Raw genomic sequence first — 18,870 nt, 5'->3', positions numbered from 1 at the left:
GTGATTTGCCTTTTCAGCTGTTTAGCAGTTGTTGCTCTGGTTCTTTGTCCGTTGTCACATGGAAACTAGTTCTACTTAGCCAAAATTCTGTATTATTTCCTAAAGATCAAACCAGAGCACCTAAAACTAGTTTTTTACCCAAATATTTTTCAGCCACAGTTTTTCAAAATACAGAAAATCTTAACAGCTAAATATTAAATCCTGCTGAAAATGAAAAGTTGTAAAATGAAGTAGAGCACAATATTTTGTAGGAATCAGCCAATGATCTAATTGTATTGAGCTTTTAGTGTTTACATAACTTGGCTCCATTTTATCTTCCTTTTTGGGTATTTCTAAAATACTAAATGCGTCTAAGTCTTGATGCTTATGTAAATCAGTACAAAATCGGGTATTTCTAATTAGTTCCCATTCTACTCTGTTAAATCTACACTAATCAGGTTTGAAAGTGTCCATACTGAGGGTCGGATGTAGGTGTTAGTGGGCAATGGATTGAATCAAAGAGCTGGGAATTCTGGGCTTCATGTAAGTGGGGCTAGTCTCTGGGTTTCTTTTGGTTTGAGTGGTAAAATGAAGATTGATAGTACCTTTACCTTTCACTCTACACTGAGGAGGAGCAGATATGTGTCAGGCTGCTTTGAAATCTTTGGGGGAAGAAGAATAGTGATAGTCTTGGTTTAGCAGTACAGAATTTGGCCAATGAAAGAACCACTCCTTCTTGCAAGGTCAAAACTATTTTCTGCCTTTCAGAAACAAGTCAGGTTGCCTGGGCCAAAATACGTTTTCCTTTTGATCACACATTGGCAGGACAGGCATGTCCAGTTTTCTTCTAGGTCATAGCTCTAGATTTTTTCCAGCTAAGAAATATTCAACCAAAAGAATCTCAGGGTCCTGTTCTTGGCCTATTCCCACTTTCTCTCTTCTTAGAAATTCAAACAGCTTTGAGTGGACAGTGTTCTTGGGATCTCATTGCCTTGTTGGGTCACAGGCCCTGAGCCTGCAGATGAAAATGAAAGCACCCCAGCAGAAGGATGTGTGTGTGTTTGTGTGTGTGTAAATTCAGCCTTTGGATTTCATTGAGATTATCTTGCCAATGCCCCTTTATAAGGTTCACTAGGTTTTCCTGGTGCCTAGTGACCTTGGTGATCAGGTGATTAGAAAGGTACGGGTGAGTATGGATCTGGGATCTGACTAGCTTCAGATACTTCATCTGTGGATCTGTGCATCTGATATGGTTTATGTGATAAGGAGAAGGATTGCCTTTGGTACTTTCCTGCTTTTATGTTTTGTGCCCTACCTATTCATCCCACTTCCCCCAGTCCCTCTTAATAGTAGGTACCCTATGTTTTAGGGCAGGCTACTTGGGTTCATCCTTTCTGGAGGAAAATAAATCTCTTGATTTAAGTTGTAGAAAGCTGTTAATGACTTTTTTGTATTACCTCTCCTGGGAGTATTTCTGTTTTAAAGACATTATCTAGGCTGAGAACAGTAGTCCTGGTTACTAGAGGAAGGGAAATATTTGGAATAAGAAGACCTTTCTGGCTTAAATTGCCACCATATGGGTATGATTTCCGAAAGTAGTTATGTGAAGTCACAGTTAAAGTTCCTCTAAGTTCCTTTTCTATAAAACTTTTTGCAGAGCTGCTGTGATTTAGTCATACTAACCAGTTTAAATTTCACTTCCTTTTCCCATCTTGTAGAAATACTTAAAAGATGGACCAAAAGGGAGGAGGAAGTCAAGCAGCAGAGACCCAGATAATAGGTTTCTGAATAATGAAGATCTGATGTTATTGTATTTAAAAATTTTGCCACTTTATATAAACCCTGTGTGTGCCACTTGGAAAGTTGAAGTTAGGTGCCTTAGATTTGTTTAGCAGTAACTTACATCTGTGGTAGATCTGAAATTCCCTGGATACCTAATGTCTGTTTTCTCCCTTGAGTTTCTAGTTAACTGATTAAAAATTCATGTTTTCTCATAAAGTTTATCTTTTAATGTAATAAGAATTTGTGAGAGTGGGGACTTTTTAATTTTTTTAAGCACTTTAAACTCCTATTGTCAGGTTGTCCTCACAAAAGTGTTTTGAAATGCCTGAATGACATCACCAGAAAACTCAGTATTTGTTATCCAGTTATGGTTAATGCTTTTATACTACACTGGTAATACTCTCTCTTCTTCTAGGAGATTGCAGGAATATGGATAAATACTTCCTCTAAAAGTTGCTGCAGCTCTGGAAGTACCATGTCTTAGTCCCACATATGGTCTTAGTACATTATGGACATCTGTTGAGTTTTGGGGTGAATCATTTTAATTTAGTTGCTTGGTCATTAAGTTTCAGTCATAGCTTCCAAAAGAGTCTGATTTTAGTATTTTCTGATCTTCAGTAGCATAATTTGCTTTGTGATTTACAGTATAATTTTTTTTTCCTTTTGGAAAATTGCTTTATCATGCTTTTTACACAGTAGATGTAGGACTTGTCAGCTATTATATTTGAAATGAGGATTTCCTCAGGATCAAAAATGGCCTGAGTAAGGACCATTGGTTGTAATTATGTATTGCTAAAAATGTTTGTCGAAAGATTAAAAAAAACATTATAAATCACAAGTTTTCTTTTGGAAAGTATTGTTTTAAGCTACAGCATAAGCTATCCATTGCTTTAGATATAGGGTATAAGAACAGGTTGTAGAGATGAGGCCATGTGTCTGGTATCAAGACCCTTGATGCAAATTCTTTATGAAATGTCATCTCGCACGGTTGTTGTTACTATTGTTCTTTTTCTTCTTTTTTAATATCAAAATGCTGTTATAATTTTAATGTCAAATGATAATAGAAAAAATTAAATACTGGTTCTGGTTCATACTATCATGTTTATCACTTAGAGGGCAGCCTTTCTGCCAACTTAGGCATGATAAAAATTCTTGCTGTGCTCATCTTTGGAGTTTGTATTTGGTGATTATGTACTTTCACAGTCTGAAGAAACTCATGTTTATACTGAAGTAGTGATTGAGGCCAGAAGTAAAGTAGGAAATAAAGAAATGATACCCTCACATAGAAAATACTGGAAATGGCAGAGGAGAAGGAGTTGGGGGTAAGAGAATAAATATCCTGACCTCTCTCTTCTCTTGTCAGAACCCAACTGTAAGCCAGAGAACAAAGGAATGACACAATCTTATAGGACCTGGAACAAGGCAGAGAAAGGTGGAGAATGGCTATGAAAAGACAAGTGGAGAATAATCAGCACAGTTTTCAGGGAACTATAAAATTTTAATTTTGGATAAGTGGTCCCTTATGAAGTAACTTGGAGGATTCTTTGCCACAGAGAAGCTATTTTGAGGTCTCCTGAAAGAGGTAGGGAGCAGTATTGGTATAATTCTGAGAAAGCTGCAGAAAGTATGGGATTGAGTGGCGAACATAGATTTACTTATGAAGCTGTTTTAAATTTTCTGGTGGGCAATATTCAAAGCCTTTGGGTATCTTATTTATTATGTAATTGCTCTTCAGGACACTATTGCCAATTTTGACCTTTGCCATATGTTCTCTTTCTCTCTCCAGAAGACACAAAGTGGCAGAGCTGCAGCTCAGAGGGTTAATTTAAGTTTAGGAAAGGACAGACCAAACAGAGGGATAGGCTTCGTGGCTAAAAGTTTGTGCTCAGCCAAGAGTCCCTTTGTGTCAATAAATGAAGCCAAAAGAAAAATTGGAATAGCCTTATGAAAGCTGGTCACCTGTATGTGGCCTTCTGAGTCAGTATTGGTTAGCAGGATCCTAAGGCATCCTTTCCCACTCTCATCCTCCATCCCACAACTTTAGAATTTTTAAGAGACCACAACATGTTAGAATTTGCCAAAGTTGTATTCTAATGCTAAATATGACCAATAATTTGGGGATAAAGCTTTGTGGAAACTTTGCATGGGAAATAATACAGAAGATAGGCTATAAGATTTCTATTTTTTCTTATGTTCAAGTTATTCTAAATGGTTCTATTTAGGTATTTATTAAGTCATAGTCCTTTTTATTTTCTATTTTTAGCATTTTGTCACTGTAGTATTGTTTTGCCAAAGAATTGGTCAGGGTATGCTTCTGGACCTAGATAAGGAAGTCATTTAAATGGACAGTACACACAGAGAGGTTATTTAATAGTATGTAGATGGAGAAACCAAACACTTGCTTAATAACTGCCTTCAATTTTTATATAAAATAATCAGTTATACTCTCTGACCCTGTTGGGAAACGAGTTTAAGCTAAAACATTAAAGATTTAGGTTTGACAAGTAAGAGTTTCCTGAAGAATGTCAGAGTGGTTACCTGGGAAAGGAGTTCCTTAGAAACATGTAAGATGTCCTTCTCTAGAAGTCATTAAAAGCTAGCTTGGTTTTTTTGTTGTTAGTTTGGAGAGGGTGGCCTCTCAAAGATCTCTTCTTAGTATTTTATGAATTTTTAGCTTTTGTACTTGGAAAGAATATTTGAATATTTTACCTTTGCTTTCTTTTCTAATTTGGAATAGTTACTTAAACTCTTGAATTTAGTACACTGCCATACTCACTGTGATCACAAAGTACATATTCTTAATAATGATGCACCTGCTTATTCACCTGCTAACCATTTTCTGGCTCTATCCCATGATGTATCTACACTCTGCTAAGAAGCAGGTTCTAACTCTTGACTCAGATATTTAAATACAGAAATTTAGTCTTATCATCGCTCATTATGACCAGATCAAGATGGATGACTTTGAGAAAAAAATCAAGTGTTTCAGATTGCTCTTGTACCTTCTGCATCTGGCTTGAAAAGCATCACCTGCATTTCTAAAGATATTTTCAAGTGTTTTAGATGTATTTTCTGTAGGGTGCCCCAACCAAATGCAAAATTTGAACAAAGCTCCATGTGTTAAACCCCAGTTTAAAGGCCCCTGAATTCCTGATAAAATATTTTGATGACATAACTAGATGAAGCTAGGCCTTGATAATACAGTTTGAGGTAAACTGTTTCTTCAAGAGTCATGTATGGTTACATGTGTCTTTCTAAGGCTGTTAGTGTGCATTGTTTCCAGGGGAGGGAGTTGAAGGTTGGGAGTGTGTGGAAAATATTTGTTTAACTTTGGACTCTGTTTAGCCTGCTTTTTCTCTCTAGTATTCGATTACCCTTAAAAGTAAACCAAGCTTCATTAATACTTAGAGGTCCAATCAAAGATAATTTGAATACTGAAACTTATAACAAATTAATGACTTTCAGTCAAAAAAGATCCTGGCTATTTATTAATAAACTTTGCTCAGATTTTCCTATCTCTATGAACATTGTCCTTAATAGGCTCTTCCCATATAAATGGAAAATGAGGTGATTTATTATTGTAACTGACTTTATCTCACTGAGGTGAAACATGGATTACATCATCTTTTCTGCCAGTTTCCTAAATATATATGTTAGACTCTGGTAATTCTTAGTTTCTAGACCATTGTTCCAAAGGCCAAATATTTTTAAATGTTTTAAAGTCAGGCTAAAGAGCTCAATAAAACTGAATGAAGAATAAGAGGCTTTCAAATCTGAGACCTGTTCTTAATTTAGCCAAGTGAAGTACCTAATTTGCCATACATTTGCTCTTATTTCCAAAAGGAGATAACCCTGCCTGTAGCTCAAACACAGGAGCAGCTTTCTTTTTTTTAAATTGGTTCTTGCTTTCGACTAAATGAAAACCTGGCAGTTTCTAAGCTCACATATGAGACTATTTCCTATTTCCTATTTATTCCTATTTTCCTATTTAAATACATGTTTGAGGAAAAAGTTCCTTGTAGCCAGGGAAAGCTGCCTTTCCTCCCTTTGAAAGACTCTCATCTGAGAGGCCCCTTCTTCCCCTCTGTACTTGTTTCTCCTGGGTGATGTTCAGACACAGCACAGCAGCTCACCAACAGCAAAGGTACTTTTACAAAATCAGATCCTGAAGGTTCTTCTAGCTGATGACAGAGTGACTCCCTCCCTCTGAAGAGGCTTATTGGTCTTCCTTTGCCTGTCACTTTGAATGGGGGTGGGAAATGCCATGTATTTAGAAAGGAAAATATAGAGAAAAGAACATTGATCTGGTGGCTGTGCCATCGACAAACAGGGATAATAGGCATGTCATTTAACATGGCTGGGACCTCAATTTCATAACCTGAAAAACAAGGTAGTTGGCTTATATGGTCTCTAAGAATTCATACTGCTCTAAAATTACATGGTTATTGTTCTTTGGGATCTTGAATATGGTCACTCTTAAAATCGTATACTTTTCCCTTGTCTCAAGACAGTGTGGACCTAGGATTTGTCCAGTGTACATGAAATTTCTGTCACCACACTTCAAAGGCCTTTTTCTTTGATTTCTACCTAATTTGGGGTTGATTGATCCTAACAGTTATTGAGAGGAATGTATTTGAGGGAAATCTTGGGAGAGTTGGCTTGTAGCAAGTGGAAGGGCCTCAGAAATGTTTAAGGCTGTTTCAAGATCTGGTTATCTTTCAATTATCTGGTTGATGTTTCCCAAGCAACTTGTTCACAGCTTGTCACAGTTTCTAGTATAACCACTAAATCCAAGGTAGCCCAATTCCCAGGCAAACACAGAGCCAATCTAAATCCTCCTTCCATTGTTTTTATTACAGGGTGCTATGGAGACAGCATGGACTTTGGAGTCAGCCAGAGCTGGCAGTTCACAATCTGACTCTGCCTTTTTCTGATTTTGTGATACAGGTTAACCTCCCTGTGTCTCAGAGTCATCATCTATAAAACAGCAATACTTAAGTACTTACCTTAAAAATTATTATGGGATTAAATGTGATGACAGACAAGAAAAGCTTCTCATGTGCCTCTTAAAGAGAACAGCAGACATTTGTATACCTCTTTAGCATTTATGAAACACCTCATAGAAGTAGTTTCATTTAGGGCGTTGTGTGGGTAAAAATATCATTTAGGTATTGAGGCCTGAGTCAGGCTTGCTGGGTAGGGGCCCTGGGCTTTGGAGCTAGATCACACCAGATCCAGAGCCTTGGCTATCTTGAGGGTCTTGTCTAAAATATCCTTTTATATTTTCCAGGAATCTGAATTTCTGTGTTTGGAGTTTGATGAGGTCAAGGTCACCCAAGTCCTGAAGAAGCTCTCGGAGGTAGAAGAAAGTATCAGCACACTGATGCAGCCAGCCTAGCTGAAGATGGAGCTGTTGAGACAAAGGTGTTCATGATCCCTCCCCAGGGATCTGCTTTTTTTAAAAAAAATCTTATTCCCCCAATAGTATTAAATCCTCAAGTTCAAATCTTGCCTGCCTCAGCTTGCGGCGATTTCTTTCTCTCTTCCTTTCATTTACTCTTATAGTTGATCTACTGCAGACGTTCTTATACTTCAGCATACAAAGGCACTCATAAAAGCATTTTTTTTAAAAAAAGACCTTAAGGACCCTATCCGCAGAGACTTGGATTCAGTAGGACTGGGGTGGGATCAGCTTTAGAAACCCTTGCTATGGTGGCTTATTCCTGGGTAGGATTATAGGACTTTATACATGATAAATCATGCAAGAATTAGAAAAGGGGGAGAAAACATTTTACTCATGCAAATACAAGGCTGACCAAATATGGCCTGAGCTGAGGCCTAGAGGAGCCTGCCTAACCTAGAAGAGGTTTACTGACCTTAGTAAGATATGAGATGCTTCTAGAACTGATTGAGGTATTTGTATTAGTTCTGCCTAAATCGGGGGGGGGGGGGGCTGGTTTGATCTGAGCTACTGAGAAACTTGGGCTTTTCTGGAACCTAGAACTAAATTGGCCTCATCATAAAGGGTCTCCCTTCACTTATCTCAAGTCAGGATTGTGGGAAGGGAAAATGTCTCTTGAAGTGATGGGAGTTCTTTACCTCAGAAAATTTTACTGAAGTCATCAAATAAAACTTCTTCAAGACAATTTCTTCAAGAAAACTAACATAAAAACTAGGTCCTGGGACTTCCCTGGTGGCGCGGTGGTTAAGGATCCACCTGCCAACGCAGGGAACACGGGTACAAGCCCTGGTCCAGGAAGATCCCACATGCCGCAGAGCAACTAAGCCTGTGCGCCACAACTACTGAGCCTGTGCTCTAGAGCCCTCGAGCCACAACTACTGAAGCCCGCGCCCCTAGAGCCCTTGTTCTGCAACAAAGAGAAGCCACCGCAATGAGAAGCCTGCGCACCGGAACAAAGAGTAGCCCCCGCTTGCCGTAACTAGAGAAAGCCCGCGTGCAGCAACGAAGACCCAACATAGCCAATAAATAAATAAACAGACAAACAAACAAACAAACTAGGTCCTGGTAGAGAAGTTATACCAAACACCAAGAATATTCTAAGAGGAGGAACTGTCAACTAAGTACATTGAGGCTATGGTCCTTGTTGAACAGGTTTTGTCATCTGACACTGATAACATTTAGAAACTTCAGTTGCCTTTGGGATGTAATGTGTCCCAAAAATGTAGTGCTCTTGGTCTGTGGTTACAGCATATGTCAGTTCTAATGAGTTTATTCAGGGCAGTAATAATTCCTCTTCTGTTAAGCATTTTCTCCTAAATCAGTTTAAAGACATTTTAGGAGTTTTTCCAAAACCCAAGCAGAAAATTTGGCTTCCTCCCTGATTAAAACCATCCCAGCAGTTAGCAGACAATGACCAGAAAGTTTTAAATGTAGCCCCTGTGGACCCTTCAGAAAACATCTTGAAACAGTATGGTAAATAGATTCAGAAAAGGCGCGTGGTTTGGCGAAAGAACTATTAAAACTTGCTTTCTGTTCTCAGGGCTACTGTCACGTGATCCAGGAGAATTTAGATAATGTCTCCTGCTGTAAAATGGAGGAAAAGAATATCTCATCAGATAATGGGATTCCAGATGTCACTGAAAGTAAGAACTGTAGCTACCATGTTAGTATTGAGTCACATTTCCAATGAAAGTCTATGGAAGCCTTAAGGAACAGTCCATGGGCCCACAGGGCGAGGCCATCGTTGTGGTTTGAAGCTCTATTTAGATCATTCTGTGAAAGTAATAGCCACAAAAGTGGACATGGGCTTTTTTATTATATCCCCAAACCCTAGGTCATTAGTAAAACTGTTAATGTATACTGAATTTTTCAGAATAATAATAATAATAATAATGAAATGGTTGCTGAAGGTGGGCCCCACATTTAACACTAAACACTTTTGAATGCAAGTGGTTTCAGACAAGGTATGTTTGCGTGTGTTTTATGTTTACTGGTGATTTTTTACTTTCTGATTGCCAAAGGAGTATTATGTTTATTATAGTCTATTGTGAAAATATAGCACTCACTAAGAAGAGTTAAATGACCCATCAACCTAATATACAGAGATAACAAAAAGAAGGCTAGGACTAGAAGAAGAGTTGACTTTCCCTGCATAAATTCCTGGAAGTAGAGCACATGGGTTTTTTGGGGTTTTATTTTTTTTTTTTATTGAGGTATAGTTGATGTACAGAGCACACAGTTTTTAAGACTTTGATAAACATTACAAATTGCTCTCCAAAAAGGTTAATATCAGTTTGTATTACCTCTAAGAAAGTATGTGACTAAATCATTCCCTTTCGTGCCTATTGGATATTATCTGGTTTTTGTATTTTCTCGTACTGACCTGTTTTTGTAAATTTTTGCAAGGGGGACTTACTTACACTAGGACATCTTCCTGGGGATAGTGCAAGCATGGAGAAAGGACCAGGAAAGGAGAAAACTGGCATAAGGGTCCCAGCAGACCCCACTAGGTTTCCTACCTCTATAATCCTAGGTTGAAACCACATTATTTTGAGTTCAGGAAATGTGGAGCAAAATAAAAATAATCCTCAGCCTGAATTGGGCCTTGTAGAAATTATCCCTGCTTCAACCATAAGCACTGTAACTTCAGTCTGTTTAGAAACAGGACAGACAAGCCAAACGTTGCTTTCAAAATAAAGTCAGAAAGAATCTCCAGACTTTAGCAGTTTCATGCTGATAGGGAGCAAAGGATTTGGCCTTCTTCTCAGGACTGCCTTTTCTTGGAAGCTCTGGTTCCTATCAGCTTCATCAGTGGAGGCTTAAATTCGACTATTATAGCCTCCTCTTTCCTTTGTATAACCTCTCTTCCCCCAGTCTTACTTTAACCATGATTCAAGAGGAATTACAGCATTTTAAAGTTTAGTTTAACTTAGTCTTTCCCAAGTGCAAGCAGGTGGTGAAAAGCGAACGATCACATTGAGTATCTGAAATCTTAAATAGCTGACATCGTGTCAAGCTAGTAGTTACTGAAGTTCTTTTTTTAGACCTGAGTGAAAATGTGGAAAACAGAATATAATAGAAATTAAAGGAAAATAAATGTTAAACAGATGTTAGAAAATATTGTTTTCTGAAGTACACAATAAATATCCAGACCAGTGAAGGGACAAGGATATAGAAGGAGGCCTTCTGGAGTCAGCTCAGAAATGATTTGATATTTTTCTAAAAAGAACAGGATGCTGGAAAAGATGGGCCTTTGTGAGACAGTTGCCACCTTATAATTCTTAACTGTCCAACTTCCCAGCCACGGTTTTCAAATATTTTAGATGGTGATTTAGCCAGCAGAAGGGAAAACATAAATAGAACATAATTAGTTTGCGTTTAACTCTAGTTGCAAAGTGTACAGTTTTTTACCTCAAAATTGAGAAATAGCAATTTTTATCTAAGTGCAGTCAGTTCTCCCTTATCTGGGGACAGCCATAAACGTCTCTTACCACATCACAACTACATGCCGTGCTCACTAGCTTTTGTTGCAGAGGAACCTGCCTCGGCCTGCTTCCTGTCAGATAAATGGTGCCAACTGACATAACTTACAAGTTTAGTACATATATTTTCAGAATAAAATACTAAGCCTGTACATGAGAAGATAGTAAAATATGGGTATTTACATCTTTTACTCACCAAGCACTGTAAGTAGGCCTTTTGTTTCTCTCTTACCTGCTCTTGGCTAGTTTTCCGTTTCCTGCTAGTGTTAGGGTTTCAAGTTCTGTTGATTTACAGGATGGAGGTGGGGGAGAAATGGGAAGGGGGGAAATATGGGTTTGATTGCACAAGTGGAATAAGAGATTAAACTACTAGTTTAAAAGGAATTTAGGCTGAATAATGAAAATAGTTAAAATCCTTAATGCTGCTATTATACTGTTTTTACATTAAAGAAATAAAAATAAATTTGGGAATTTTATATGATTCATATTCTGGCTATTTTTAGAACCATGGCTAAAATTTGGCACTGATCTCAGAATGACTGATTTGGAGGCTTTTGTAGAAGCTATTTTATCATCTTGTCAAAATGGGGAAACATCTGGACAGACAGGGCAGAGGACTTGTACAAGGCCGTCATCAGGAAGAGACCTTAGGGTACTGTCTTCCATCTCTATGTTCTACCTGCCAGACTCACCAAAAGAATAAAATGTGCTTGTAAAAAATACCTATGTCCTAGCTCATTGTGTTTAGATGATGATAATTTTTCCAGTGATGATTTTTGTATGGAGATATGACCTTGAGGGCTGTGAGGTCCTGTGTCACTTGCAACCTGCATCCACATTAGACCTGTCTCTGTGCTGAGGCTGCTAATGTCCTTTGTAGAGCCTGATGCTGTTTCTTATTACCTTGGCCTCACTCAGTGCCACCCATCTCTAGGACAATGTGCAAGATGAGTCTGCTGTCACATGGGCCTTCCTGGCTGTCCACAGTACCCAGACAGGCAGCAGATTATCCTTATCCTTGCTGGACAACCATGACCCAAGCTTACTAAATACAGCATAACTCTTGTTCATTAATTCATTATAACAATGTCTATAGTGAATTCTGTAGCAGTCACTTCCTCACTGTTACGGTTTTCTCAACATGGTCTACCCACAGTGCAGTAGAACAGAAGTCAGATTTTTTTTTTTTTTACATTTTAATTATAAAAATAACACATGTTGGGAATTCCCTGGCTGTCCTGTGGTTAGGACTCCACGCTTCCACTGCAAGGGGCACAGGTTCAATCCCTGGTCAGGAAACTAAGATCCCATAAGCCTCATGGTGCAGCCAAAAAAAAAGTAAAACACGTGCTCATTAAAAATTATTAAAGATTATTTAATTTTTAAATCAGTATAGAATTGTATAGAATCAGTCTTCCTTGCCTTTTGCTTTTAAAAAAAAGTCTCTCTCCCCTGAAGTAGTTGCTGTTAACAGTCTGGAAGGTGTGTTTCCTTCCAGACACTTTCTAGGCACATCAAAGTAAGGGGGTATATACATACATACATACACACACATACACTATATCTATATCCATATATATGTTGATATAGTTATATGTTCAAGTATACCTTCAAAGCATCATTTTAGTGGTTCTTAACTTTTAGATGATACTTTATGTCTTAAAGAATCCAATGAAAGCTATGGTTTCTCTTTCCCAGAAAAAAGACATGCACATATTCACTGAATTTTTCATTCAGTGTCAGGAGTTTCATGAATTCCCAGAAAGCAATCTGCCACCACCTCTACCAATCCCCTAAGGTTTATGGAGCCAGGGGCAACCAAGAAAATAGCAACAATTTGTAGTGGATTTGGAGAGGATTATTATTTACAGCAGAAACCTAATGAATCCGTATACTCAGGGTGCTCTTAGTTGAATTTTGTGGTCAACAGAGTTTATCACAAAATTTTTTTTAATTACAAAACTTTGAATTAAAAATGTTATAAAAAGTCTCAGTTCACTCCCCTCTGTGACAGACAAGGATCCCTCAATACTCCATTCTCATCCCTTTGTGCCTGCTGAACTTTCACAACTGCCATCACAGCGCCTAAGCATTTTAGTACACCTCTTTGTCTGCATATCTGTCTCCCCCCACCCCTACCCACCCCATGGCTGTGAGCTCCTTAAGGAGAGGGACCTTATCTCATCATCTTTGTATGCTTCCCCTTCCCCCTGCCTACAAAGTCTCCACAATTGTGCATGAGATGAATGAGCATCAGAGGTGTGATAACTGAGTTGAGTATTAATCAAATCCAGTGGTTCCATTTAGTAGGGAAAAAGAAAGCATTAGAGTCAGAGAGATGTAGGTTTCAATCACAGCTCTGCATAGGCCTGACTGTGGGACCTCAGGTGAGTTTAGTTTTCTCATCTGAAAAATAGGGCTGATTTTTTTTTTAATTTATTATTTATGATTTATTTATTATTTTTTTATTTTTGGCTGTGTTGGGTCTTCGTTTCTGTGTGAGGGCTTTCTCCAGTTGCGGCGAGTGGGGGCCACTCTTCATCACGGTGCGCGGGCCTCTCACTATCGCGGCCTCTCTTGTTGCGGAGCACAGGCTCCAGACGCGCAAGCTCAGTAGTTGTGGCTCACGGGCCCAGTGGCTCCGCGGCCTGTGGGATCCTCCCAGAACAGGGTTCGAACCCGTGTCCCCTGCATTGGCAGGCAGATTCTCAACCACTGCGCCACCAGGGAAGCCCCTGATTTTTTTTTTTTAAGGGATGATAAATCGAATTCACAGGATTAGATACTATAGGATAAATAAGATTTAGGAGATAGTCTAAAAGACATCTTTTAGAGACCTAAGGGCTCTTTGCCAGGGTCAAATCCTGGCTCTTTTATTTACAAGTTGTGCAAACTAGGGCAACTTATTTAACATCTCTTTGCCTCAGTTTCTTCATTTGTAAAAATAGGATGATAATACAAGAATACCTACCTCAGTTGGCATACTGGGAGAATAAAATGAGTTAATATGTAGAAAGCACCTGGGATAATATCTGCACAGAGTTGGCACATATAAATGTTTGCTGTTGCTATTTTTATTATCATTATTACTACTGTTAGGAACTGTCTTCTTAGGAAGCTAAAACCAGTAACCATGAAGCAGTTTACAAGCATTTCAGGTCAGTGGCCAATTAAGTGCTAAATTGAATGGTACAAACACAATTGCTATGAGAGTTTCAGCAAAGAAAAAGGTCAGAGGGGGCTGGAGTCATCCAGAAAGGTTTATAAGCCAAAGCTTTTTAAAATTAGGTGAACTTGTGAAGATAGAGGGGTATGTTTTTGGATCTGGAGGTGGAAAGGGAACACGTTTGCAGGAATGGGTAGGGTCACTCCTCTTCATGGAAGGGGCCTGCCTTTTCTCTTGGTGGACGTTTACAGTTCCGAATCTTATCCGGCTCACAATCTGGGGCTCAGGTTCTAGGTGATGAGTTGTCGTAAATGGAGAGCTGAGAAAAGGGAGACTAATGCAGTTGTGTTCCCGTGGAAGACGAACAAAGCTAAACGTAGCTGGAGTCAGAGAATCTGTGACTGCTAACAGATGTAGGACTGTGCAACTAAACAAACCCCAAGGCTTACTCCCTCCCTGAGGAGGTGAGGCCACAAGCAGTTTCTGTAGCATCCCTGGTGGAACTCTGGGCCCATTCTGGCTTGATTGAGAAGGAAGGTGAAGTCTGTTGTTCTTTCAAGGGTCGCTCGCTTACCTGCCTCCTGCAGAGAATCCCCAGGGCCTAGATTCTGGAAAGGGAAGGGAAAGCAAGGAGAACATAAAAAACAACCTTTGTCTTAGCCCATGAGATTCACGTTCATGCCCCGCAAGCACTTTGCAGGAAGGAATGAGTGTTTGTTTTTTTGGCTGCGTTGGGTCTTCGTTGCTGCACGCGGGCTTTCTCTAGTTGTGGTGAGCAGGAGCTACTCTTCGTTGCGGTGCACAGGCTTCTCATTGTGGTGGCTTCTCTTGTTGCGGAGCATGGGCTCTAGGCACGTGGGCTTCGGTAGTTGTGGTACGTGGGCTCAGAAGTTGTGGCTCACGGGCTCTAGAGCGCAGGCTTAGTAGTTGTGGCGCATGGGCTTAGTTGCTCTGCGGCATGTGGGATCTTCCCGGACCAGGGCTCGAACCCATGTCCCCTGCATTGGCAAGCGGATTCTTAACCACTGAGCCACCAAGGAAGCCCGGAATGAGTGTTCTTTAAAAAAAATAAATTCCTACCTGCTGTTTCCCACAGAGCAGAGTTCAGTTGTGGCGACTTAACAGGGGTGAAGGTTGTTACTCTGCAAAACTGAACTTTGCCCAGAGAGTTTGTATTTGCTGTCAACCAACAGCCAAAGAATGGCCCAGGAAGGCAGACGGGCCAGGTAACATTCACTGTTCCCTGGAGCCCCAGCCTAACCTGGAGTGGCCGGCCCAGGTAGGGGCTAGAGGTGAGGTGGCAAATCCTCTGGGCACTGAAGGTCCACCTGGCTTTGGACCTCATAGACCAAGGAGGTGCCTTTCCCCAGATCCCCTCTGAGGTGGAAGAAAGCAAATCACTTCATAAATTACTTACTGTATGATCCATTAAACCATAGATGTAACCATTTGCTGATTAGTGTACCACCACTTTAAATATGGTCTGTAGGGAATTTAGAGAAAAATCTTTTCCCCCAGTATCAGGAAGTAAGTAAAATAAATAATAAATAAGTAAATAATAACTAACCAGATAATTGGAGTAGAGGAGTATCCAGTGGGCAAGTTATCAGACCCACCCAATTCCCTTGCTGAGACAGGTGGAAAAAAGCTGATCTTTCTTTGCATCTATGCTTATGTATGTAATTTTAGTAAATGGGGAAGAGTAAGGCAAAAGTTTAACAAACAGTCCCCTTTCCTCTCCCTGTACACATAGGGAGCTGTTGAATAAAAAGAAGGGAATTTGATTCTAAAGTTCCCTGAAGAGCTGGAGAAATCTCCTCACGGGGGACCTGACCCTGGGAGAATCAACTTGCAGCCCCTGGGGGCAAGCAGCCGGAGAATCACTGCTGGAGGGGCGAGACCCAGCTAGTCCCTGTTGCCCTGCATGAGCCTCCGGGGAGAAGTGGTTGCTGCATAACAGCAGGGCCATTCTTTGTAGATGGAACACCACACCTAGTTTTGTACCTGGAAGCTTAGCCAATTAATAAACCTCTTAACTGTGGTTTGTTAAGGAGCTGGTTTGGGGAGACAACGAGGGATTAAACTCTTATCTTTTCCTTCCATTTTGTCTTATCCTTGTCCTGGAAAAGGACTGAAGATTGCTGGTGACTTGTTCCATTTCTCACCCTTATTTTGCCAGGTGCTAAATCACCCAGTCAGTCAGAATTAAGCACATGCTTCCAGCTAAGATTTTGAGAGATTTAAAATGTTTCAACTGTCAAAAGTATCACCATAGTCTTAGGAAAAATCAGGACTTTTGTAGGATTTCTGTGCTTTCATAGATTTTTTGTTTTTTTCAGTTTTTTTAAAATTATAAGTACAAAGAAGGGAGGAGACTCATAATCTTTTTTCAGGGACTGTTAAGGGTCTTAATCAGGCCTGATATCCCACAAAGTTTCCAGGGTGCCCTGTGGGAGTATAGGGCTGCCCAAGAGGCCCAGGCCACTGGAAGAGAGATTGATTATATTTCAGGGTTAAGAGGGTACCTCCCATTCCAGGAGCTCAGAACATGGACCTTGGCCTTTTGGGTGGAAGTGTATGGACATTCCTGTCTTCAAGGAGCTGTTTTGGTTTGGTTTTAACTTTATGCAAATAATACATGGATACACTGTCCTTGAGAAGCATTTAAACCTTATAATTAAGGCTAAAGTCCCCTGTGACCAATACCGTCCATTTACCATCTGGTTTCTTCCTCCTCTTCCCCAGCAATAATCTCTGTGGTAACTTTGAGTATATCTCCTTCCATGGTTTTTTTATTTTTACCTACCTGCATATATGGCCATATTTACAGTACTGTTTTATGTATTCCTGTAACACAAGTGCAGTCACACTGTATGTACTATCCTGCAAATTGCTTTTTTCCCTCAACAGCATGTTTTGGAACTTTTCTAAATTAGTACTACAGAGACCAACAACCCACCGAACTGATATAGAGAATATTTCAAAGTGGAAGCATCTGAACTACAGAAGATGCTGAAAGAAATCTCATTAGAACTTCCCTTATCTGATCAGATCAGAGCTCTACTAGAGCCAGCTGCCAGCACTCTCCCCCCATCACCCTTACGGCTCAAACTGGGGAGGCTGACCTTGGGCACCAGCACATCACCCCAAAATTGTGTAAACACATCTCACCAGAACCGTCCATCCTTTGAAGCCCAAAGCCCCCCCCCTTCTATTAACCTGGTATATAAACCTTTACTCCTAGCTATTCTGGGAGCTACTCTAGAGTAGTACAGGGAGTACTATGGGGTGGTCCTGCATTCATAATATTAATACATTTTTCTCCTGTTAATTTGTGTATTGTCACTTCATGTGCGTCGCACTCCCCTCAGTCAGACCTAAGTTGGTAGAGAAGTTTTTCCTCCCAAAAGTTTATATAAATTTACCTCATTAATTTCAACTGCTGCATAGTATTACAGAGACACAATAGGTTTGGGTTTTGTTTTTTTTTAATTCCCTATCAGTGGATTTTTAGGTTGTTTCCAGTTTTTCCCCATGGCAAACAATACTGCAGTGAATATACTTGCACATGCCTCCCTATATACGTGTGCAAATATATCTTAGAAAACAGGAATTGCTATATCATGGGTTATACGCTTTTTAGATTCTAGACACTGGCAAATAGACTGGAGTATGATAAATGTTTAACAACCAGTCTTCCATAAAAGGGGGTAGGGGCTAATTTGTAGCATTTGTCCTATTTCCATTGTGTGAGTTCTCCCACCATGGCCAATTTCAAACTACTAATATTCATTACTGAACTTGGATTTGGGACGAGTTATACACCATCAGCTCTTGCAAGCTGGTATGAACTGGCTCCAGCACAGTTCAAGAATTCCTCAAACTCAGGATGCAGATAGATAATGGCAAATAGCCCTCTGAAGTAGCCCAACCAACTTGTACTTCCGCAAGCAGTTGTATGAATGTGTCTTGATAATGTTATACTTTTTTGCAAATAAGAGTCAAAAAACGATACCTCATTTTGCCTTGCATTTTCCGAGTCATCAATGAGGTTGAGCATCTTTTCACATTTTATCGGTATTTCCTGTTCTGTGAAATGGTCCATATCCTTTGCCTGTTTGTTTTTTCTTGTTGTTTTACTTATTCGTCTTTTTCTTACTGATTTGTTGGAGCCCTTGATGTAGTCTGAAAATATACTGTCCTTCAAGTAGTTTTCAATCTATTTTCAATAATAAAATTGGAGGAATATTCCCAAATTCTATTGAGTACCTGCTATATGAACATACCCATCAAGGACTGGGACTGAGAGAGAAAAGTACGCATGGTGTACATCAAATTCTATGTGTACTTGTGTACCATTGTGGTAGGGTCAGTTGAACACACATGCATACCACTAGTACTAAAAACAAGTAATTACTGTGAAAAATAGATAAATTGTATTTTGGCTCAGTCAGGCTATTTGTCATATTTTTCATAAGCATATTATCGATCACTTCTCTTGGGGTCACTTAGGTCACTGGACTTTTTTCCTGAAGGAATATATATACCAGCACTTCTTATTCACACTGAAGTCTCTTGTGAGTCTTCCTGTGAGGTCTCATCCTCATCTTTCCACTGCTGGCCCTGATCTGAAAAGGTGGAGTGCTTTTCTCTCCAGGCTGTTCTTCCCTGAAAATGACTGGCTGCCCCAGCAGCTTGCTATCTTCTGGGATGAATTAAGAACTACAGTTTTGCCCGGGAGGAACCAAGATGGCGGAGTAGAAGGACGTGCTCTCACTCCCTCTTGTGAGAACACCAGAATCACAACTAGCTTCTGGACAGTCAGCGACAGGAAGACACTGGAACTCACCAAAAAAGATACCCCACATCCAAAGACAAAGGAGAAGCCACAATGAGATGGTAGGAGGGGCGCAAACACAGTAAAATCAAATCCCATAACTGCTGGGTGGGTGACTCACGGACTGGAGAACACTTATACCACAGAAGTCCACCCACTGGAG

General features: G+C 39.9%; 1 protein-coding gene and 1 long non-coding RNA gene across 5 annotated transcripts in view; one reads left to right on the top strand and one right to left on the bottom strand.

Moving 5' to 3' along the window:
- COMMD1 (copper metabolism domain containing 1) overlaps positions 1 to 7,271 on the top strand; it is a 145,364-nt gene extending 138,093 nt beyond the window's left edge. For all 4 annotated transcript variants that reach the window (XR_014235128.1, XR_014235129.1, XR_014235130.1 and 1 more), the window contains one exon: positions 7,052 to 7,271. Coding sequence is in view for 1 of the 4 variants with exons in the window: in XM_082358349.1 (XP_082214475.1) it covers positions 7,052 to 7,159 (108 nt within the window). In the remaining 3 variants the exon portion in view is untranslated. The remainder of the gene's footprint in view (positions 1 to 7,051) is intronic.
- LOC309612544 overlaps positions 1 to 18,870 on the bottom strand; it is a 513,150-nt gene that overhangs the window by 108,050 nt on the left and 386,230 nt on the right. The window lies entirely within an intron of this gene.

The sequence above is a fragment of the Balaenoptera borealis genome, assembly GCF_965194805.1.
Source record: "Balaenoptera borealis genome assembly, chromosome: 15".
NCBI classification, from domain to species: domain Eukaryota; kingdom Metazoa; phylum Chordata; class Mammalia; order Artiodactyla; family Balaenopteridae; genus Balaenoptera; species Balaenoptera borealis.
Note: the sequence above shows the minus strand (reverse complement) of the source record. Positions and strands in the feature narration are given on the sequence as shown.